Source organism: Peromyscus californicus, unplaced genomic scaffold (assembly GCF_007827085.1).
Source record: "Peromyscus californicus insignis strain IS unplaced genomic scaffold, ASM782708v3 Scaffold_13__1_contigs__length_99412109, whole genome shotgun sequence".
NCBI classification, from domain to species: domain Eukaryota; kingdom Metazoa; phylum Chordata; class Mammalia; order Rodentia; family Cricetidae; genus Peromyscus; species Peromyscus californicus.
In genome coordinates, this window is record NW_026294424.1 from 6,792,732 (window position 1) to 6,816,171 (window position 23,440).

At 44.2% G+C, this 23,440-nt stretch overlaps 1 protein-coding gene across 2 annotated transcripts in view; it reads left to right on the plus strand.

Moving 5' to 3' along the window:
- Positions 1–21,856, plus strand: part of Morc2 (MORC family CW-type zinc finger 2) — a 40,645-nt gene extending 18,789 nt beyond the window's left edge. For both annotated transcript variants that reach the window (XM_052736329.1, XM_052736330.1), the window contains exons 6-26: positions 2,576–2,684; positions 6,572–6,731; positions 6,843–6,954; positions 7,435–7,560; positions 8,050–8,129; positions 8,935–9,017; positions 9,254–9,339; positions 10,840–10,980; positions 11,067–11,221; positions 11,369–11,497; positions 12,033–12,138; positions 12,786–12,918; positions 14,523–14,597; positions 14,685–15,065; positions 15,544–15,675; positions 16,047–16,101; positions 16,592–16,733; positions 16,864–17,088; positions 17,186–17,279; positions 19,224–19,412; positions 20,244–21,856. In XM_052736329.1, coding sequence (XP_052592289.1) covers positions 2,576–2,684; positions 6,572–6,731; positions 6,843–6,954; positions 7,435–7,560; positions 8,050–8,129; positions 8,935–9,017; positions 9,254–9,339; positions 10,840–10,980; positions 11,067–11,221; positions 11,369–11,497; positions 12,033–12,138; positions 12,786–12,918; positions 14,523–14,597; positions 14,685–15,065; positions 15,544–15,675; positions 16,047–16,101; positions 16,592–16,733; positions 16,864–17,088; positions 17,186–17,279; positions 19,224–19,412; positions 20,244–20,312 — 2,782 coding nt within the window. In that variant the 3' untranslated portion in view covers positions 20,313–21,856. The remainder of the gene's footprint in view (positions 1–2,575; positions 2,685–6,571; positions 6,732–6,842; positions 6,955–7,434; positions 7,561–8,049; positions 8,130–8,934; positions 9,018–9,253; positions 9,340–10,839; positions 10,981–11,066; positions 11,222–11,368; positions 11,498–12,032; positions 12,139–12,785; positions 12,919–14,522; positions 14,598–14,684; positions 15,066–15,543; positions 15,676–16,046; positions 16,102–16,591; positions 16,734–16,863; positions 17,089–17,185; positions 17,280–19,223; positions 19,413–20,243) is intronic.
- Positions 21,857–23,440: the final 1,584 nt, after the last annotated feature.

A 23,440-nucleotide genomic window follows, 5' to 3' on the forward strand; every position in this document is an offset into this window, starting at 1 on the left:
CAGTTCACAATGTATCAGTATGCTTGTGCCAGACACTGCGGATCCAGAGTGAACAAAAGAAACACATTTCTCCTAGAGTACCCTATGTGGGCATCCTGTAAGGCCATATAGCAGGAGACCCATCTTCTACCTTTCATCTGTTGGGACTGATCCCTCAGGCCTTGGTTCCCACTTGTTTAGTGCTTAGAATGTGTTGCTCTGGTTTTGAGTGAAGCCCTGAGAAAAAGGTTTCTATTTCTGAAATGCTCACTTCCAGCTGTACATACCTTTGGATGGAATAAGATTTAGTGGAATTGGAGTTTGTGCAAATGAAATTATGAGTCATGTTCCAGTCTTGCTGTGGAAACGTGTTGTTTTATTTGAGAAAGGGTGGTGGTTTGATCTGTTAACAGCCTTGATTGGCCTTCATGTGCATTGTGCTTTGGGTGTGGAGAAGGGAGTGCTTCCAAAGAAACCAGGGGCCTGGTTCCTGGGCTTTCTTTGATTTTTTTTCTCAGGGAAGGAACTGAATGTTAATAATAAGCATTTCCCATGTGCCAGGAGGTACTGTGCTAAAAACTTTGTATGGATGATATAATTTAAACCATACTTTAGTGGGTTTTGTTAACATTGCCTAATGAAGAAATTGAGATGTATAGGAGTGAAGTGACTTGCCTGAGAGTATAAAGTGTTTATGTGAAGAGTTAATATGTGAACCAGGTCTTTCTGATTAGAAAGACTGTCCATTTCACTTTGGTCAGAGGTTCAGATCTCAATCCAGCCAGTTAGTCACTAAAGTTGTAGCTTCTTGAAAATTGATCATACTTACCAAATAGTTAGGATCACGTATTGTTATTGCTTTGAGAGTCTCTAGTCTATGATCACAGTGGGAGCCTTCCCCAGAGGGTTCTGAAAAGGTAATTTAAGAGCTGTAAATGAGGTCTCCAATAGTCAACTTCTGTCTAGTCCTACCAGTTCTGCAAACGCAGCTTCACCTCTGATGGTTTCCTAACTGAGAAAATGAGGTTCTAACTTCTGATACTCTCCTCAGGAGCCAGTAAAATATGACTGAGAAAGTACTTAGAAGACTGAGAAGAAATGTGTACAGAGTTAGAATGCGGTTTATCAACATGTTTAGGAGGCTTTTATGAAGGTCCCATTGAACTGGAGCCATCTAGTGTTCAAAGTTCAGAAGTTATACGAGGTGATTTGTGGTGAGAATAGGGTTTAGCAAAGAAGGTGGTGTTTTGGGGTTTCTGATGATCAGACCCTATAGTCAGGACCAAAAACAGAAGCGAAAAAAATAGGGTTAAGAAAGTCTTGCCAAATTTGAGTAAGGGCAATGCTGTCCACAAGCTGCAGGAAAACTAGTCATGAGATTTAAGGGAAAGGAGAATTGATAGCACTCAGGGTATCTATCTATCAGTATCTTGGGAGTTTTCATGAGTGCTTGGGAAATGGGACATGAGGTTCATTTGTGTGTCTGGCATGCCAGTCTGGACTGTAGATAGAAATTAATGAGGCTTCCTACCATTGTCTTCTCCTGGGAGATTGTAAGGACTAATGAGATAATAGCCATACAGCCCAGGAGCTGCTTAGAACAAAGGAGCTAAACAGCTCAGTGTTGAGTGGACAGTTCTGCTGCTGCTGTATACTGCTGCCCTGCCCTGTGCTGCCTGAAAAGCCTGTCTCTACCTGTTCCATGAGGATTAACATGGCCAAACAGAAAGGAAACCGTTGATTCCACTATGAGTTTTGTTCTCCATTGATTCTGGGGATTGAACCGAGGCCCTTGCACATGTTAGGCAAGTGCTCTACCACTCTGCTGTGTGCCTTGTAGAAGACGAACTCCAGGCTGCATCAGAGTGAGCTCAAAGTAGCCAAAGCACTTCTGAGACTGAGAATGGCTGGAGTTACTGGATATGGATGGAGGCCTCCTTGAACTATTTCCAAAGATCAAATTTTGATCTGGACCTGATGGCATGATTTAAAAAAAAGTTAGCCTTTGTGTTTTGATAAATGTTGCATTCATGCTGGTTTTTCAAAGACTTGTGAGACTCATCTTTTTACTGTTCTCTTGACAGTGTTCCCCTTGATGAGTGGACAGGAGGGGATTCTGTGTTAGTGAAAGGAGGAAAGGATAGGAACAGGGTGTTGCCCAAAAAGATGACGTGTTCAGGGTGTCCACTGCTGGAGTTGAACTTGATGGTGTCACAGAGGACCCCGTGAGCCTGGAGCTCAAGCAGGTTCACTTGCTAGTGTTGTGGCAGTAGAGAGAAAGGGAAACTCACATGGGGCTTGTGGTCTGAGTGGATATATTCTAGAAGGAAAGTGAGAAACCCTTGGATGGAAGAGAAGTTTGCTCAAGGAGGTTAAAGGTTATAGTCTAAGGAACAGAGACCCTTAGGAAGGCACATCAAGGAGTGCTAGCTGAGTGGGAGGGGACACGGGCTGTGGGACTCACCTGGGACTGGGGCCATTGGTTGTCTTGAGGAGATCCTTCTGGTCATGCTCACTTATGCCCAGAAGATGTTCTCCCTTTTCAGATGAGCTTTGAGTCCTTGGGAGAGTGATCTCTTTTCTGTTTCCCTTTCAGGGGCTCAATGCGCATCGGGAAGGATTTTATCCTCTTCACTAAGAAGGAAGACACCATGACCTGCCTCTTCCTGTCTCGTACCTTTCATGAGGAAGAAGGCATTGATGAAGTAGGTTTCATCCTTGTGGCCTAACACTTAGTGGGTTTATCTGTGGTTCTGAGCTCCTTGGAGTTATAGAATTGGAGCACTTGTCTGCTCTTATGGGATGAGATGAGTGGATGCATTGTTTGGAGGGTGGTAAGGCTGATAATACCTTATGTGAGAAGAAGTGAAATCTCAAGATACTTCAGACAACAGCTGTTCTGTTTTAGAGAATGAGACTGTGAAGTGACAAGCAGTGAGAGTTGGATTTGAAGCTTTTCCTTATCTGCAGGATACCCCATTTCTGTGGAGGGTGTCTCCGTGTTACCAGGTCGGGCATTTTGGGCCTGATATCAGTGTCTTTCCCTCTGATGATTATTTTGTGGAGTGTGTTGTGAACACATTTTCTTTTTGAGGAAATGTATTGCTCTACCTTATATCAGAAACCATGAATCAGATCCCTAACCAGGCAGGTGGTGAAAGCAGGTAAGTATCAGTATGAGCCTCATTGTTAATAGGGCCTTCCACCTGGTCTCACTAGCAGCTGCTTCCTTGCCCCAGTGATTATTGCTGTCCTGAAAGACAGCCTAGGTAATAAATCTTACTTTTAGAATATATTGGGGCTGGCAAGATGGTTCAGCAGTTAAGAGCACTGGCTGCTCTTCCAGAGGACCAGGGTTCAATTCCCAGCACCCACTCCAGTTCAACAGGATCTGATACCCTCTTCTGGCCTCTGCGGGTACCAGGCACACATGTAGTGCACAGACATACATGCAAGCAAAACATCCATATATATTTAAAAAAAAATTTTTTTGTAATCATTTGTGCAGGCAGTTACCTAATTACAAATGCCTAGCTGATTCTCTTTGTGATTTGATGGCTCAAATACTGAAGAACAACAACTTTTCTTTTTTGAGACAGAGTCTGTGTAGTTCTAATTGGCTGGAACCTGTTATGTAGATCAGGCTGGCCTCAAACTCACAAAGATCCACCTGCCTCTGCCTCCTGATTGTAGGGATTAAAGGCATTTATCACTGTGCTTGTCAAAGAGCTATTTCTTGGTAGGGGAGTAGGGACGGGGTGGCCAACTTCTTTTCAGGTATGAGTAATGGAGCTTAGAGCTTGAGAGGTATCTGGGATGTATAGAAAGAAATTAATTCATAGCTGTCACTCAAGTAGATGGCCCAATTGAAAATTTCAGTCTGTTCCTCTCTATTGGTTAGCAGTGATTGAATTTGTACCGGTCCTTTTGAGTTCTGAGCATAAATTTGTGGTAAACTAATTGATGTTAAACCGGGTACCTTTTCCTACCATTTTTATTTATCCAGTCAGTTGATTTGTTCACCTGCTAGATGTGGTTTGTTACCCTATTCAGCATATTTGGAAAAAAATACACTGAGGCTATAAAGAGCCAACTTCTAGAAGATAGGACAGGAAGACAACCTGGGCTGAGTTATTCAGAAATATTGTCTGGTAATGGAGTCTTGGAGTCAGATGAAGACATTCTTCTTAAGCTCTTGAGGTTGGTGCTGGGGAGAGAGGTGGTCTTTGGAGAACAGGGCATGGCCAGGTTAGGCTAATGCTCAGGACTTGTTTGAGTGAATGGGATTTTTTTTTTTTTTTGGTTTTTCGAGACAGGGTTTCTCTGTGTAGCTTTGCGCCTTTCCTGGATCTCGCGCTGTAGCCCAGGCTGGCCTCGAACTCACAGAGATCCGCCTGGCTCTGCCTCTCGAGTGCTGGGATTAAAGGCGTGCGCCACCACCGCCCGGCTGAGTGAATGGGATTTTAATCAAGCAGTTCCTACTATCAGAATCTCTGTAGAAAAGTCTATGTGGTTATTTTACAGTGTTCATAATAGAGTGGACCAGCTGAGAGGTCCAGACTATGGTTAGCAAGCTGGGGATGAAAGAAACAGTTTTTAGAGTGTGAGACTCACTGGTACAGTATTTGATGACTATTGGAGGGGGAAAGGAAAGGGTTAAAGAGACTTGCAGGTTCAGTTGTGGCAGTTGGAGATAATGGGCCATTACCTGGGGAATGAATGGAAGAGAGGGAATATGGAGGGAGGACAATGTAAGTTAGTTGGGGCATGCAAAGTAAAGTCTGTCTGGAGTTTGGGGACAATATCTAGGCCTTTTTCTTTCTTTTTTTCTTCTTCTTTTTTTTCTTTTCTCTTTTCCTTCCTTCCTTCCTTCCTTCCTTCCTTCCTTCCTTCCTTCCTTCCTTCCTTTCTTCTTTCCTTCCCTTTCCTTTCCTTTTCTTTTCTTTTTGCTGCATCCCCAGTCCTAGGCTCTGGGATTGTTGGTAACAGGTAAGATCACTTAAGAAAGAAAGTGTAGGCCGGGCGGTGGTGGCGCACGCCTTTAATCCCAGCACTCGGGAGGCAGAGCCAGGCGGATCTCTGTGAGTTCGAGGCCAGCCTGGACTACCAAGTGAGTTCCAGGAAAGGCGCAAAGCTACACAGAGAAACCCTGTCTCGAAAAACCAAAAAAAAAAAAAAAAAGAAAGAAAGTGTAGCAAGAAAAGGATTTGAGACCTAAACAGGCCAACATTAAAAGGTGTGTATGTGAGGAGAAAGTCTCGGAAGAAAATGGAAGATTGGTGACATAAAAGCTGAAGGAGAAATGCCAAGTAAGAGCAGTAGTGAAAGTTAGTGCCTACAATTTAATGTGGTGCTGTCCTCACCTGGGACTGCTTAAAAATACCTCACCTGGTATAGATACAAGTTCACAGAATGCAAATGGAACTTGATTCCCTTGGTAGAAAAGCTAGATGAAATTTTTTCCTTACTTGGTGCTAGAAGGTCACTGTTTTGGATTGTACTCTACTGCAGACTCTGCCAAGATTTCAAAATAAGATCATTTTCAGCCCAGAAGGAATCTGTCCAAACCAGTCCCTGTGGCTGAATGACTTCTTAGAAAACCAGCAGTGTTAAAGCTCCTAACAAGTTATCACCCAGACACGCGCTAAGACACTGGATTTCTTTGTCTTACGTGTGGGCCATTGGCTTGAACCCATGAGGTGCTTCATTTGGTTTGTTGTGCAGAGAGAGTTCCTTCAGCCAACCCCCTGCTGGGCTCTGCAAGGGCTTTGGCTTTGAGCAAGGGATGAGGAGATGCTGAAGCCACTAGATTTTTAAAGAAAAGGGATTTTTTTTAATTAGACATAAAATCAAATTCCATATATGTTGAGGAATTATTACAATAAAGCACACACCCATGTAACCATAATTATAAACCAAAGTTAGAAGTCCCCTATTAATATCTGACCTAGTAGTCCTCAGTGTGCCCCTGGGGGAAATCACCTTCTGGTAATTTTTTAGGATGATCATTTCCCTTTTGGGAGGTGGGAGGCATTGTTTGTCACTAGTGTATATGTATTTATACATGTGCACATGGACTGACAACATAGAAGTTCACTGTATCTCTTTCAGATATTACTGTGTTTGTGAGATCCATCCATGTTGATGTTTGTAGCTGTGCCTTTGTTCATTTTTATTACCATAGCATATTTCAGTTGAGTCACTCTGTAGTGAATATTTGGGTTATTCCTATATGTGTATACTGGTAAATATGTGCAGAAGTTCCTGTAGGAGTGTTTACCCAGAAATAGAATTACTGAGTTGTAGGTTGTATTGTGTACGTCTAGAGTCACTAGATAATTGCAAATATGTTTTCCCTTAGTGGTAAAAGTAGAATTCTTACCAGATTAATGAAATGGCCAAAGACATTCCAGAGAGACACAGAGAGCTCTGAGGCACAGACTAGCATAGGGATAGGAGTTTGAGGAAGGACCAGAAGCTGAAGACCTGATGCCAGACTCCACAGCTGAAGAGACAAGAAAGCTGCATGTTTGGAGGAAGGTGGCTCTGGAGCCCCGATCACAGTGTCCATCTGTCCTCACTCAAAACAAAGGTGATAGTCCCATTGCCTACCTGGAATGCTCGAACACGGGAACCTGTCACAGACAATGTGGAGAAGTTTGCCATTGAGACAGAGCTCGTCTATAAGTACTCTCCCTTCCACAATGAGGAGCAAGTGATGACCCAGTTCATGAAGATTCCCGGGAATAGTGGTGAGTAGGCTTCGGATATGTAGCCCAGAGAATCTGGGAGCCCTAGAGCCTCTGGTAGTGTAGGAGTGAACCTGGGTTGGCTGGCAGAGAGAAAGGATTTCTGTTCCCTAGGAACACTGGTGATCATCTTTAATCTCAAGCTCATGGACAATGGAGAGCCGGAACTAGACATAATCTCAAATCCAAAAGATATCCAGATGGCAGAGACCTCCCCAGAGGGCACGTGAGTATGGCTGGCAGGGTGGCAGGCCCTGGAACTGGTCTTTACTCCCTTAGGAGATGACTTCAGGGAAAAATGGAAGAGTCCCTTTCCTGGCTTTCTCTTGGTGGTAGTATTGATAGAGCTGAGAGCTCCTACCTGCTTAATAGCAGGACGGTGGCTCCTCAGCAAAACTAAAGTAAAGATTAATGATTCCCTGTTCCAACTCTTTCATTTGACAGAAGAAACTGAGGCCTGGGTCTAGTGGTGGTAAAATTGCACTGGGTTCCCTCTAAGGGCCAGGTGAAGTGTCTGTGGGGCACCTGTGCTAGGGACATGACAGGGCAGTATATAGTACCTATGATAAAGGGCCATTCTGGTCAAAGTGTGAAGAGAAACCAGGATGTGAAATGAAAGGTGAGGAACTGCAGAGAGGAAGTCAGTCCATAGCTTTGGGCTTACTGTAGTGTGGAGGCAGTACTCCTCAGTTCCTGCTATCTTCAGGAAGCCAGAACGACGCTCCTTCCGAGCCTATGCTGCTGTGCTCTATATTGATCCGCGGATGAGGATCTTCATTCATGGGCACAAGGTGCAGACCAAGAGACTCTCCTGCTGCTTGTATAAACCCAGGTAAGAGCCTAGCTACCATGATCTGGGCTGGGAAATGGGGTGATCTTAGGATGGTGTACTGTGAAGACTCTTAACACTGCTGAGTATACCTGTTTACCAGAGAGTCTTTTCCCTGGTAAGGATGGAAGTGACAGACAGGCTGCTGGGTTGCTTGGCCAGGCCAGTTGAGGGAAGTGCCTTCTGAGATGTGGAGAGTAGCACAGAGGGCCTATAGACCCTTTACAGGAGAGGGAAAGCCATGGCTTATTATTGGGTTTTGTTCCTGATATGCAATTAGTGATCCCTACTAAACACCAAAGACACATCAAGAGACCAGGGACAAATTGAGTAAGGAATTGAATCATTTTGTTAAAATGAGCATGGATTTGTTTCATCACAAGAAGCCAGGGTAGTACCACATGGGAGGAGGCAGGGTACTGCTTGAGCTGCTCAAGTTGGCTGCCTGGCCCACTGCTGCTTGGCCCTCAGGTTGCTTTTTCTGCTCTTCAGAATGTACAAGTATACATCAAGCCGTTTCAAGACTCGAGCAGAACAGGAAGTGAAGAAGGCAGAGCATGTAGCACGGATTGGTAATGCTACTCCCTGTGTTAGAAGGAGGGATGGAGTTTGGGGCACTGCTTGTATCCAAAGCCTAGGACAGAGCTGTTCTACTGGAGCCAGTTCCTCTCCAACTCTCCCCATATCTAATCCTATCAGCATTGTCTCTCTAGACTTAACTCTCTCCTCCCACTATTTATAGAACTTTATGCAGGGCTGAAGTGGCATAAAACAAATCTATAGATTCTTATTTAAGTCAGATATCAAGCCAGATATAGATTCAAAACCAGTTGAAATAATCTCATCCTGCATATAGCTTTAAGTTGGACAGAAATCTCTAGGTTTCTCCCTAGAAATGATCACAGTTTTCTCAGCTGTTTGGTGGGGGTGATTGTCTGAAGCATTCTTCAGGCTCCAGTTCATGCTGAAGGTTGAATTCCCATTGGATAATTTTTTTTTTAACTATTGTAATTTATTTGTGAAGCTTAAGAATATGGGGTATAAATAATGCTTACTTGGGTTTATGATTTTGAGATAGACTTACTTATCCCATGTTGGCCTCAAACTCAGTGATCCTCCTGCCTTAGCCTGCAGAGTACTAGAATTATATATAAGTATGTACCATCTTGTCCATGACAGTTTTGAATGTCAGTTGTCTTTTTTTTTTGTTTTCCCTGAAGCAGTTCTGTAGTTCAGGCCCACAGGCTGCCCCATGTGACCATTGCTCCTCTAGGTGGCCTTTTCCTTGTTAGCATACACTTCTTATACAGCAGGAACTGCTCTGTAGATCAATGAAGGATGATAGAGTTCTGTACTTTTTATTTCTTCTGGGTTTAGCTGAAGAGAAGGCCCGGGAGGCAGAGAGCAAAGCTCGGACATTAGAAGTACGAATGGGTGGAGACCTGACACGGGACTCTAGGGTAAGTCCTCAGACTCAGGCTCTCTCTCCTGGCATATGTGGCATTGGGATCCAGTATCCTGACCTTAGTAAAATGAAATGCAGCTTTTAAGTTTGTCCCCAGTCAGGTCACTTTTCTGTAGAAAGAAATAATCTTCAGATGTGTTTTAGCATCAGTGCTATCTGTGTACAAATCTCCTATTACTTAGTGTAGCCTGGAGCACCTCCTCCCCTCTCCTGATGGGCGTGTATTTGCAGGTGATGTTGCGGCAGGTCCAGAATACAGCCATCACCCTGCGTAGAGAAGCTGATGTCAAGAAAAGAATCAAGGATGCCAAGCAGCGGTGAGTACTTGCACAGCCCTTTGGTCTTTTTTTTTTTTTTTTTTTGGTTTTTCGAGACAGGGTTTCTCTGTGTAGCTTTGCGCCTTTTTCCTGGAACTCACTTGGTAGCCCAGGCTGGCCTCGAACTCACAGAGATCCGCCTGGCTCTGCCTCCCGAGTGCTGGGATTAAAGGCGTGCGCCACCACCGCCCGGCTACCCTTTGGTCTTTTAAAATGATGTGACATTTGCACCAACAGGTTGCCATTTGGTACCAAGTTTACTCTGAGAAAACCATCACTGCTGCGATAGCCAGTGCTGGTCAGATACTTCTGACCCTGCAGAAGGCAGGCAGAACTGACACTTAACTCTCACAGCTGTCCATTTCTTATTCTTTTCTGTTAAAGTTGTACAAAATGCCTATTGTGTAAAACTTGAAAAATATAAAACATTAAAATAAAAAACATGAAACTCCCTTATTCTTCTGAAAATATGTGTTCTTATTTTTTGTTGTTGTTGTTGTTGTTGTTTTGTTTTGTTTTTTCGAGACAGGGTTTCTCCGTGTAGTTTTGGTACCTATCCTGGATCTCGCTCTGTAGACCAGGCTGGCCTCGAACTCACAGAGATCTGCCTGGCTCTGCCTCCCTAGCGCTGGGATTAAAGGCATGCGCCACCACCACCTGGCTATGTTCTTATTTTTTATAGTTCATAATTCATTCTCTCTGCTGGTTATAAATGTAGAATGATTCAGCTATAGATTGAGTTTTGTGCCTTTTCATTTAGAATATGTTGTTTTGGGTCTACATCATCAGGTCTCTGACCTTAGCGCTCTCTCTGTAGAGCATCTCAAGCTCTAGGGCATGAATTCCCAGCTAGACTCCAGGTTGCTTCCTTGCCACAGGCATTAAGTTTCAGGTCACTTCACTCTAACTTGTCCCAAGATTTTCTGGTCGTGTCCTATGAGTGTCTTCTCTCACGTATTCTTGTTAATTTTTTGCCTTTAAAACTATTACTGTTAAATAAACCAGGTGTATTGATGAACATCTTTAATCCCAGTGCTTAGGAGGCAGAGACAGATGGTGCTCTCTCTGAGTTCGAGGCCAGCCTGGTCTGCAGAGTGAGTTTCAAGACTCTCTTGAAAAACAAAGTAAACTGAACTATTGCTGTTACATAATTGGAATTTTGAGGAAGATATGATTATAATGTTATATTTATTCCACTATTTAATTCTCTCTGCAGAGGAGATTTGTAGCAGTATCACAGTAACACATACATATTTAAATCCATTCCTGTTTTGCTACATTTAAAAAAAAGACAAAACCCAGAATTCAATGTTTATACAGACAGCCACTGAACAGTACAGAACCTTATCAAGTCTAACATCACACATTGAATGGAGATGGCAAATTTTAACATGTCTCAAAAAGCTTTACACACTTTTATCACCATATTGTTTTTGTGTTAATGAGTTAATAGGCTTGATCTTTTTCTCTTTTTCTTTTTTTCCTTTTCTCCTCTATTAGAGCACTCAAAGAACCCAAGGAACTGAATTTTGTTTTTGGGGTCAATATTGAACACCGGGACCTAGATGGCATGTTTATCTACAATTGTAGCCGCCTGATCAAGATGTATGAGAAAGTGGGCCCACAGCTTGAAGGGGGCATGTGAGTACTGCTCTAGGAGAGTTTTCCAGCCCAGGATGAATGGCAGAAGAGTTTTGGTGACAGCTGTGACCTCTTTGTCCTTGCAGGGCATGTGGTGGGGTTGTTGGGGTTGTTGATGTGCCCTACTTGGTTCTGGAGCCTACACATAACAAGCAAGACTTCGCTGATGCTAAGGAGTACCGACATCTACTTCGAGCAATGGGGGAGCACTTGGCGCAGTATTGGAAGGACATCGCCATTGGTAATGGGGCTGGCCACCAGGTCTCAGCCTCTCTTTTACCTTGAGCCTTAAGATGCTTTAATGGTGTGTGAGTGTGAATTTATTAGTTAGGAAGACAGTGCGGTGAGGTTTGCTTCTAATTGTAATGTATGGGCATTTACCTTCTAGCCCAGCGTGGAATCATCAAGTTTTGGGATGAGTTTGGCTACCTTTCTGCCAACTGGAACCAACCTCCGTCCAGTGAGCTGCGTTTCAAACGCCGGAGGGCTATGGAAATCCCAACCACTATCCAGTGTGGTGAGTTGAGTGGTGGGAACTCTTCTCCAGACTCCTGTCATGATACTCTTCTCTTTAGCCTCATGCTGGCCTTCTTCTCTTTAGCCTCATGCTGGCCTTCTGACTTGACTAATATTCATAAACTTGAGTTCCACCAGGAACAGGATCTGTTTGGCAGTTGCTCTGTGAGCACAGTCTTGAGGCTGCACTAGTTCTTCTAGTTTCTCTTCATGAGGTGGACAGTCATCCTACCTTGGGGGCATTTCATACCACAGATGGGCCAGGCTCAGTAGGTTTGATACCATGTTGTATCTAGTATGAATAAATGACTGAGCCTGGAGGAAGGAAGGGCTGGTGGCCTTAAGATTCCATGGTATTTTTAGTCCTTGCTGCAATCTCTGTCCATAAGGTAAATGAATTGGTTTTGTAGTAATAGATAAAGAATGTTGAAAGTCCAGGACATCTTTGGTGGGGGCCTAGCTGTGAGGAATCTGGATTCCAGTAATTGTTGATAGGTGTGGCTGACCTGTAGGGAGGGGTGTTTTTTCTTTTGCAGATTTGTGTCTGAAATGGAGAACCCTCCCCTTCCAGCTGAGTTCAGTAGAAAAAGATTATCCTGATACTTGGGTTTGCTCCATGAACCCTGATCCTGAGCAGGACCGGTGAGCCTTTCTTTAACAAGGATTGTGATTACTCTTCTCTCCCTGTTGTAGTTTTCTTTCTGTTGCTGTGGTAGACATCAGGACCAGAAGTAATTTGGCTTATACTTCCAAGTACAGTCCATCATTTTTAGAAGTCAGGCAGGAATTCAAGCAGGAACTTGAAGTAGAACCAAGAAGAAACACTGTGTACTGACTCAGTGACTCAGGCTCATGCTTAGCCAGCTTTCTTACACAGCCTGAGGCCTTGGGATATTACCCATCCATAGTGGGCTGGGGCCCCCTTCATCAATTAACAAGGTAGTCCCTGACAAACATGGCATGCCCACAGGCCAGTCTGATCTAGGCAATTATTCAATCCAGGCTTTCTTCTCAGATGACCCTAGGCTGTGTCAAGTTGACAGTTAAAGCTAACCAACATTCACCAAGCCTCCCACTGTTCCCTCCACTCTTGGGGTATCTCTTGAGGTCGGTGTTTTCATAGCATCACATCTCTGGCTGCTGCACATGGTATGTACCCAAGAAGGAAGAGTAAATGTGTCCTGTAACACATACCATTCTTATGCATTGGAAGCTCAGTGGTAGTTGCAAGACAGCAAGTCTCTGTCCTATTGGAACCTTGTTTTGCCACCAGTTTTTTCTCTTTGCAGCTGTGAAGCTTCTGAACAGAAGCAGAAGGTTCCCTTGGGGACATTAAAAAAGGACCTAAAGACACAGGAAGAAAAGCAAAAGCAGCTGACAGAGAAAATTCGCCAGCAGCAGGAAAAGCTAGAAGCTCTTCAGGTATGCGGTCATGGGCAAGTGGGCAAAACCAGCCCATGTCAGCAGTCTGTCCAGTACTAAGGCCTTCAGTGGCTTTCTTGTCCCTTCCACTCACCATGTGTTCCCACCAAGGTTTTCCAAGCCTGAGTTCCAAATACTTTTCCGGTTGATTATTTGGACAACAAACTATTTTGTTTCTTTATCCAAATCAGTCCAATGTATTTAGAAGAAATCACCATTAACTCAATAGTTCTATAACTTTTTTCCCTCTTCCTCCTATCAGAAATTAAACTAGGGCTTTGTATGTGTTAGGCAAGCTAAACTACTGAGCTATATCTCTAACCCTTTTCTTGCTTTTTATTTTATTTTTTTAAGTCTCACTGAGTTCAGCTTAAGTTCAGGCTGGTCTTGGACTTAAGATTCTTTGGAGTTGCTCTTTCCAATTTTGCATGAATGCCTACACATAAAAATTTTTAGTAGTCACAGGGAACCATCCCGTGTATATTTAATATATGCATATATTATTTTTAGTGCATAATCATTTCTTGATAATTTGTGAAATTGGAAAAGAGTTTACAAAATGTTAAGGCTTTTAAAAAAATTTTTCTCGCCGGGCGGTGGTGGCGCACGCCTTTAATCCCAGCACTCGGGAGGCAGAGGCAGGCGGATCTCTGTGAGTTCGAGGCCAGCCTGGTCTACAGAGCGAGATCCAGGAAAGGCGCAAAGCTACACAGAGAAACCCTGTCTCGAAAAAACAAAAAAAAAAAAAAAAAAAATTTTTTCTCAAGTAACCTTAGAGAAGATGTATTGTTTTTCATTTTATTGATTTATTTCTTCTCTCATATATTACATCCCAACTGCAGTTTCCCCACCTTCCTTCCTCCCAGTTACCCCCCCCCCAATTTTTACCAGTATGTAGAAAAGTATTATCTTTATATTGCAAATTTGATAAACAAAGATTAATTTTTAAGGTTGATCAAATTTTTATGTGTACTTAATGTTTCCAATATGTCATTTCATTTTTTAAAAAAATTATTTATTTTTATTATTTTAAAATTGTGTCTGTGCATAAGTATATGCATGGAATGTGTGCAGGTGCCTATGGATTCAGAAGGGAGCATCAGATCCTTGTTGTGGGTGATGGGACCTGAACTCTGGTGCCCTACAAGACCAATCTGCACTTTTAACCAATGAGCCATCTCTATAGCCCCCAACTTCATATTGGTTGCAAAACTAATTTCCTTTCTTCTTGTGTCTGTTCAGTACACTATACTCACTAACTGGAAATGTCTTAAGCATGTTGAATCCCACCTACTTCTCTGGCCTCATGCCAACTTTCCCTCACCAGTCTTTCCCACCTTTTTGGTTTCTTTTTTAGAAGTTATAAAGACTTCCCCAGTTTCTCAGTTGCTGAATCCGTTACATACCCTTTATATACATAAATATATATGTGTATGTATATGTATATATGTACATAGTGTATACATATATACATGCATACACACACTTAGTGCCTTTCAGGTGATAATAGAAAGCTTTCAGAAATAGAACTGATTACTGCCCCAGGCACATAGTGAGGGTCCAGAAAGATTGCAAACAAATTTGTCATTGCATTTGTTTTGCAGAAAACTACACCCATCCGCTCACAAGCTGACCTGAAGAAATTGCCCTTAGAAGTGACTACCAGACCTTCCACTGAAGTAAAGCCCAGGGGCATAAGGGAGGTGGGCTCTTCTGGTGTCTTAAGCTAGGATCAGTGTTCCTACTGTCTGTGGGCTTTTTTTTAGGAACCTGTGCGGAGACCTCAGCGTCCTCGGTCACCCCCTTTACCTGCAGTGATCAAGAATGCTCCTAGCAGACCCCCTTCTATTCATACTCCCAGACCAACTAGCCAACTCCGAAAGGCTTCGGTTACCAGCAGTCCCCCAAAGCCGCCTACTACAGCAGCCCGAGGAGAAACTAGTACTTCCAGGCTCCTCCAGCCAGCTGAGGCACCCCGAAAGCCTACAAACCCTCCCATCAAGACTGTACCCCGACTCACCCTTCCTGTGCAGCCCCCATCACCATCTCTACTCCCTAACTCTAAGAACCTTCGGGATGTCCCCGCTCAAAAAGCCATCAAGACTCCAGTGGTCAAGAAGCCGGAGCCACCTGTTAAACATTCTGTGGTGAGACGTTTTGCCTGAAAGAAAGTTATAGTAGAGAAATCCAGAATCACTGAATCTTAAAACTCTTCTGATGCCTTTGAAGAGGAGGAGCCTACATAACAAGAGACTTGCTCAGAACTTAGACAGTGAGTTTTTTACCCAGCAGACCCAACCTTGGTCTGCTGCAAACTTGAGTCACCTCCACTAGCTTCTTACAGTGTAGGTATAGTTTGTTAACTTGGTGACAGGTGGTTTTGGTAGATTGTGGCAGTGGTCACTGTGTGTCAAGGAGGTCTCTGAGAGGCTTCTCTTGTGGCTGCTACTGTCAAAAGTCCACATAGTGTAAGGGCCAGAAGGTTGCTTATGTGTGTATTGAGTAATTCCAAGTAGGAATTGGCATAAACTCCTTCGAATAGTTTCTTTAGGCTACACAAAATCTTCCTACATTTTAGAGGCTAAACAGGGAGGGTCCCTTCACACTCCTACTCTTCTGCTGTAGGCAACCTCAGGTCGGAAGCGGAGTCTTGTAGTCTCTGATGAGGAAGAGGCTGAAGAAGAAGCTGAGAAGAGGAAAGAGAGATGCAAGCGGGGCAAGTTTGCTGTGAAGGAGGAGAAAAAGGAGGCAAATGAGGTGGGTGGTCACATGAGCTTCACAGGGATTGTCTCCCTGGGCCTGTGCCGGTCCCCATGGTCTTCATGACTTGAGACTTTGTGCCTAGTTGACCTCTCAAGGACTCTTGTTACCCAGATGATTAGAAACATGGGGCCAGGTAGATCTTGAGACTTGTTCTAATTACAGGTCAATATATACTGGTGTACACCTAGGGGCCTAGAATCACTTGAATGTGTCCCTTGCCTGCTCTTCTGTTCATAAAGATGGCAAAAGGGTAGATACCTGGGACAGCATAAGAAGACGTGTTAACAGCCGATGACCATGGGTGGCCAAAAAACTACTTTTTAGAGGCCATTGAAGAAGCTTCTAATAGACTGTTCTCCTTGCAGCTTTCAGACAGTGCTGGGGAAGATGACCCAGCTGAACTCAAGAAGGCTCAGAAAGGCAAGTTTGGGGAGGTCCCTGTCAGCCTGTGGTGGAAATGGAAATAGAGCCTTCACTGTCAGCAGCCTCCTCCTTAAGCTAGCAGCTTTCTGGGCTTGGTCTCTATCTACAGTTGGTCCAGCTATCCCTTCATGATGTTTTGTTTCATTTGTGATGCTTGAGATTTTTGAGCAGACATTCATTAGATAGTCCAGTTTGGCCTTGAACTTGTAATCCTCTGGCTCAGTCTCCCAGTGCTGGGATTAAAGGCATATGCCATCATGCTTGGCTTGTGGTTTTTGTTTGTTTTGTTTTGACACTAATTTTTTGGTGTTTGCCCTCGGCAAGTCACTCATCTGTGTCGTGGTTCTATGACAGATGGAAGAATCTGCATTGCTAAATCAGGATGCATACCTAGGGACCCACCTGGGGACTACCTTTTACAATACAGCACTGGCTGAGTTGGGAGCTCTGATGTAGTTCTGATTCTCACTTGTGTTTGAATTCTCAGATAAAGGACTGCATGTAGAGGTACGTGTGAACCGAGAATGGTATACAGGTCGTGTCACAGCTGTAGAGATGGGCAAGAATGTGGTTCGGTGGAAAGTGAAGTTTGATTACGTGCCCACAGACACAACACCAAGAGACCGCTGGTAATGCCCTCTTCTGGGAGATCAGAATAGCAGAAGTCAGCTAGAGTAAAGGGAGGAGGTACCCTCATGTCCTTCCTAGCAGCCTATTAGGAGCTTAGGACAGACATGGTAAGTTCTGTGTCCCCCACAGGGTAGAGAAAGGCAGTGAAGATGTACGACTGATGAAGCCACCTTCTCCAGAGCATCAGAGTCCTGACACGCAGCAAGAAGGTGGTGAGGAGGAGGAGACTGTGGTGGCCCAGCAGGCTGTGGCCTTGCCAGAGCCCTCTACCTCTGACGGTTTCAACATTGAGCCAGACACTACTGCCTCAAGTACCAACCATGAGACTATTGACCTCCTGGTCCAGATTCTTCGGTTTGTGTTTCTTAAGCCTTTTCCTTAGGGCTGACAATAGTTCTTCACTTTTACCATGCTGTTCTGAGTTCTCATCCCTCCTTTTTTTCCTACTTAGGAATTGCTTGCGGTATTTCTTGCCTCCAAGTTTCCCCATCTCCAAGAAGGAGCTAAGTGCTATGAATTCAGAAGAACTAATATCTTTTCCTCTGGTGAGTCTGGCCTGCCTTGGTTTTTACACCCAGTTGCCCCCTCATGCTTGTTATTACTGTATCATCATCTTCCCTTCTTACTGAGAGGAGATTGGAGCAGAAAGCCCTGGAGCACCAAAAGAAGTGAGCTTCACCCTTGAGGCTCCTGGACAGATTTAGGACAAACATATCTCTTTTCTTTTTCTCAAACCTGTCCTAGGTAACATTAATGAGATTAGACTCAATATACCTAGAACTTGAGACTTGAGAGAGGAAGAGGAAAGCTGGTAGTGTCTGGAGATGAGCATGAGGACTCATGTAGCCCAGTGGACTCTGCTGGCTTTCTGCTTCCGCCATCTTAAGATTTGCTAGAGGTGGAGTTACTGCTACTAGGTAGCTGGCCATAAGCCTGAGAGAAATGAATGATGTGGCAGTGGCCAGAGAGCCTTGGCAGCTTGGTAGAGAGGGAAAGTACCAAAAATCCCTAACCAAATAAAAAACAACTAGGGCTTCAATAAATGCCTGCTTCAGTAAGAGCAGGGGACTGTCTGAAAGGGGAGCAGGAGGCTTTTGTGAGCAGCAACAGGCTGAAAGGGTTGGGGATATGGTACATCTTTGGATATCAGTCTTAGCCTCATTTTTATGTAGAAAATTATTGGAGCTGAAGGAATTGACCTGAACCATGCCCAGGGCCAGTTAGCAAATAATAATGGATTTGTAGGCTATATGGTGTTTGATAACTACTCACCTCTGCAATTATAGCCTGGAAGTATCTAGAGGCAGTCCATCAGGGAATATGGCTTTATTTACAGAAACATACAAGTTGATTTGTCTGCTGCCCTGGCCTTTATAGGGGCATCTTTAGTAGCATGAGTCCTGTGACATTATTGTCTCGAAGTAAGCCCAGCCCAGGCTTTGGCTTTTGCCCTTGTTTAGACTGGGCTCTCCAGAGGTCCTAGGAGAACAAACATCTTCGACTTGTTACTTTTGGCATCAACTTGTGAAATTCAAAGCAAAAGCCAGGGTAAAGCAGGACCTTAGCAGTAGGCACTGCCGCTCAGCCCAGAACAGAATCAGTATGACTGTCTGATTCTAAAAATATTATCTAGCTTGTTTTTGTAAAAGTAGTTACCAGTACTAGTGCACAGCTTTGATATTCTGGTTGTAGTTTCTAAAACCAAACTTACAATTTTGTTCATTTTTGTCCTTATCACTGTGTAAATGGTGTTCTCGAGTAATTTCACAATTAAAAGTTTAATATAATTGCCTTCAAGATATTTGCATTTGACTTAATTTATTTTTTGCGGCCAAGATATTTTTTATGTAGAATGTGAAGTTTCTCTTGCTATCACGATGTGAGATCATAGTGTAGATTGTAAGGCAAAACAGCAGTCAGAAGCCCCTCAATGTAGCAGCTCATGCAACCTTCACAGAAACAAATTAGTGCTAAAGTTGTTCAGATTGCCCTGGACAGCCAGGACCTGTGGTGGTGGTTTTGCCCATGAAAATGACTTCCTCTTTCTCAGTGGCTGTTTCTGAGCAGATCATACTGGGATATGACTTAAAATTGTTTTTAACTACTATAGCCACTTCATAATAAAAGGCTCTGTTGCTGTACAACTATTTACTATACAAATCTGGGGATAATTGCTGTTGGTGGGTGCTTGATAGATCTTTGATCCTAACACTGTGTTGGATATAGAAGTCCTATTCTGGAGTTAGAAAGGTGTGATTGAGTTAGGAGAATGATCCCACAGTCTTTTTTTGCTATGTAGAAAGGTAAGACAGCCTTCCAGTTTACTAAGCACTTGGCTGAGTGCATTGTGTCCTCATTCTTGTGGTATCCCCAACGGACTGCCTCTAAGACCTCTTTGCCCTGGTTCTAGAAGACTGCTTTCCCCTAGTACTGAAATAAAACCAAGTGTACTTGTGAACTCATGGCCCCTACCATGTTTCCTTCCACAGAAAGAATACTTCAAGCAGTATGAGGTGGGGCTCCAGAATCTGTGCCATTCCTACCAAAGCCGTGCTGACTCGCGGGCAAAAGCCTCAGAGGAGAGCTTGCGCACCTCCGAGAAAAAGCTTCGTGAGACAGAGGAGAAGTTACAAAAGTTGAGGACCAACATTGTAGCACTCCTGCAAAAAGTACAGGAGGTAAGCCAAGCCGCTCTTGTAGAAGCTAGACCAGCTGGGAGTGGGGCTGGACTTCTCACAGGACTCCAGCCACTCACAGGAGTCTTTGTTTCCAACACTGGCTGCTCAGAGTCCTGACAAGAGCACTTGAAGTAATAGAGCTGACTGGGCCGCATGCCAGCCAGACCCCACAGACCAGACAGTTTGCTTTGAGAACGCTTTAAGGCATAAGCAAAATTCTTACTTACCTAAATGGTTTCCCAGGTGGGGTTGAGTAGTGGAGAAGTGAGACGTTGTCCCTTGGGGGTCTGGTGTGACCTTCTTCTACACAGTAGAGACTGGGAGCCTGATCTCTGAGGGAAGGCTTGTGGAGAAGCTAGAGCTACAAATGGGGTGGTACTGTGAAGTAACAAATGAGAGACCGAATCCTTGGGGAAGTCACTTGTCTAGGTTGCTCAGAGTGGACTCTGAAGAGATACTTGCACTGAGACTAGGATCTGACTCAGCTGTAGTAGGGTAGGTAGATGGTAGGAGAGGCAGGACCTCCAAGTATGCGGTTTGAACACAAGAGCAGAAAGTCACTGGAGGGTTGCAGCATAGTCCAATTTTCAATATCAGACACTCCAGTTAGTTGGAGGGATGCAGGTTAGAACCAGAGAACCTGATAAGAAAGTTCTCATACTTTCCTGGGCATGCACAATGACTGATGACAAAGGATAACTGAGATTTAGAAGCAGGGCAGGAGGGAGAGACAGACAGCTGGGCAAGAGATAACAGGATGGAGTTTGGGCCCAGTCCCACCCCCCAACCTGTTTTCCTGCCCCAGCTGACCCCCACCCCACTTTGTTCCAGGACATAGACATCAACACAGATGACGAGCTGGATGCCTACATTGAGGACCTCATCACCAAAGGGGACTGAGGAGCTGGGAGGCAGATGATTCCTCTGCATACCTGCCCCTCAGCAGAGCAGCTTCTGGGGAGGGGGATTTCATTAGTGAGTTGGTGGACTTAATCTTGGTTTGACTCATATGGGACATTTGTGCTTTGGGAAGGAGATTCCTTGAATCTTCTTCCCTAAGTTTACATAAATATTTATTTTTTAAAAGAAAAGATGTTAATGCCTGCTGTGAGACCATTCTTCTTTTGTGTGACTCTTGAGGAAAGGGCAGAGTCTGAGCCATTGAGCTCCTGGCACCTCAAGATAGGACAAAGCAAGCATCAGCCTGAAAAGTTGGAGAGACTGTGGGGGCAGGGTGATTTTTTTTTTTTCTCCTAGAGGATCAACAGTGGAATATAAAAAATATATGTCCCCAGGGACTCAGATCTACAAGACCCACAAGGGGTGATCAAAGCAGGCCCAGTATCAGAAGGACTCTCCCTGTAACAGATCTCCTGGTGTCCAGTCAGGGCTATGAAGGTCTGTAGGCTACCTGAGCAGCTGTCAGAGTCATCCTGGCTGTGGCAGTATCCAGACAGCTTGGAGATAATTCTTGATGCTCAAATTTCCCTGCACCACCTACTTTGTTGCTGAAGGAGCCATTTCCCAAGTCAACCACACTGTCCAAGCTCAAGCGTGGACAGCCCTGACTGGTCAGATTGCTGGGCTGGATAGCACTCTGAATGTTGAACTCCAAAGATTCTCAGGGTGTGCAGGTGTGGAAGAGCTCTCTGGAGGAGGAGGCTTCCTCAGTGGTGCTAGTTCCTGGAGAGCCTTTGCTGCTGCTGCTTTTCTACTATGTTCTCCGTGGGCTTCCAGAGAGCCCAGCACCTCCCGTACTCTGGAACAGTGAGGAGGAGGAGGAGGAGGGACCATGTTCTTCAGACAGTTACTCAGAGCCAGAAAGGCAAGAGCTTCATCTGATGGCCATTGGGAGAATTCTGGTTCCAGTCCCACCAACTCTTCACTCCTGTTGAAGACCACTGAAGACAGAACTGTGACTTTGTACTCTCGATCTGAACCATCCTGGAATTTGTTTCCTCTATCACCCGAGTCCCATGGTGTTTGCAGAATTTGGGGAAGTGGTGGTGAGGGAACTGTGCACATGTGGCTAGAAGTGCCTGCTTGGGTTCTAGGCTACCCCAGACTATCCTGTCAGGCAATCCCTGATGCAGGGTTGTTTGTGGGGGAGTATCATTCAGAAGTAGTCCTCTTTCTTCTCTGTTTGCGGGGGAGTATCATTCAGAAGTAGTCCTCTGAAACGTTCTCCAATAGATGGGGTTCCTGAGTTGGTGCACATAGCCCACCAGTCCAACTTTCTGTTGACCCTATCCAGGCAGTGTGTGATCCATTTTTGTCTGTAAACCCACTGTTTAAAAGAAAATTGGTCCTGCATTTTTATTGGCAGGAAATACTTTTTTTTTTTTAACCTACACATGTAATCAAAATGTGTTACCATAAATTTCTACTGGTGAGATTCCTGAGTTGAGTGCATTCTTATGTGAAATACAAGACCTTTCTCTTCATTCTGCTGCTTCTCCACTGTCTTTGTTTTTAGCTTCACTTCCTTAATACTTCATTTCTTAGATGGTTTAGCTTGAACTTTCTGGATGTACTAATCCAACCTCAGCTCTTCTGAATGCTGCCTGTTCCTCAGGCAGAGGTCCTACTGTTGTGATGGCAAGATAAAATAGAGGGTCTTCCTGGGAATGTCATGAAATAGCTGACCTTGGAACTGGTTGATAAGGCGTCCACGGGCTCTAAAGGAGAATGGTGGGGTTGAAGATGCTCAATGACAAGTGGACATATAAGAATCCGAATACTACAAAAGGCTGAACGTGAAAAGCAAGGCTTTCTTTTGCCTGGTCTCCCAGTTCTCTCTGGAGATCAGAGGATTCATCTTGGACACATGGCAACACATCTGCCCTCTTGGATTTCCTTAGGTTTTTCACCAAGTAATACATCATACATTGTTTCAGAATGAGGCTAGTATGAGTCTGCTTTGTTCGAGCCATCATAGGACATCTCATTGTCTTGAATGTGTTGTCATGTAACAAACTTAAACACTGTGTTCCTAACATCTGTGAAGAAAGCTGTGGTATGTGTGTACCTTTATCCATTACATTTGTATAGAGGGTAAGTTCAGATACATTTCCGTTCTGCTTCCAGCAGCTTCAGTTTCAACTCATTAATTGTGGGTATCTCCAAAAGGGATTTTGTTTTCATGTGATTGAACATTTTCATTGGCTTGTAGGTATATGTAGTTCTGCATCTAGGACTAAGGATCTTTTTTTAAATCAAGAGTTTGCAAAATCCTCAGGAGAATGTCTTAGCAAGATTTAGGATTTCCAACCCCATTTGGTAATAAAATGCTCTCTACTACCTAATCAAGACAAGGACATGACACTGCTTTCTAAGAATTAGTACAGGCTGAGGAAACTTCTGGTTTCTTCTTTTCATCTGTCTAAGAGATACTGTTTTTTATCTTTACAAGGCTCATGCTTCCCATGTTAGCAGCTGGCTGATAGTTAGCACCTTTAGGGATCAGTAGTAAAGGTTGAGAAGACTCCAAATTTGCCATTTATACAGAACTCAAGTTTTGCCTGAGTGTTTCGTGCCTCCACTGGCTACTTGACCCCTATTTGGAAGATCATTTAGCAGTGCTGGGTGAGCCTGAAGCATCCTGGAGATGGAACCTAGGAGGCTCCATGTGCAACAGCCACACTGTACTGGCTTCTCAGAGCAACTGCAGGGCCAGCTTGACCCAGAAGGCAGGGCCCCAACAGGTTCTGTCTTCAGACTGCCAGTTCCCCTGCACTGCTCCATGACAACAGATGGAGAGGCATGGTGCTGCCAGACCTATTCTTCAGTCTTGCCATTTTCAGTACCTATCAGGTACTCGGGCCACTGCTGGCTTCAGCAGAAACTTCCTTCTTGCAAGGTAAGCAGGTCACTCTACCCTGACTCCTTGTTCCTTCCTTAAGGGGTTGGATGGCAGATCTTCCAGTCTAATAAGCTACAAGGACAGGTTCCCACTTGAAATTTAGCCAGTGCTTCTCAAAAGTCCGGAGCTATGGGTTAAAGCTGGATTGGGGGCTGGGAATCTCTTG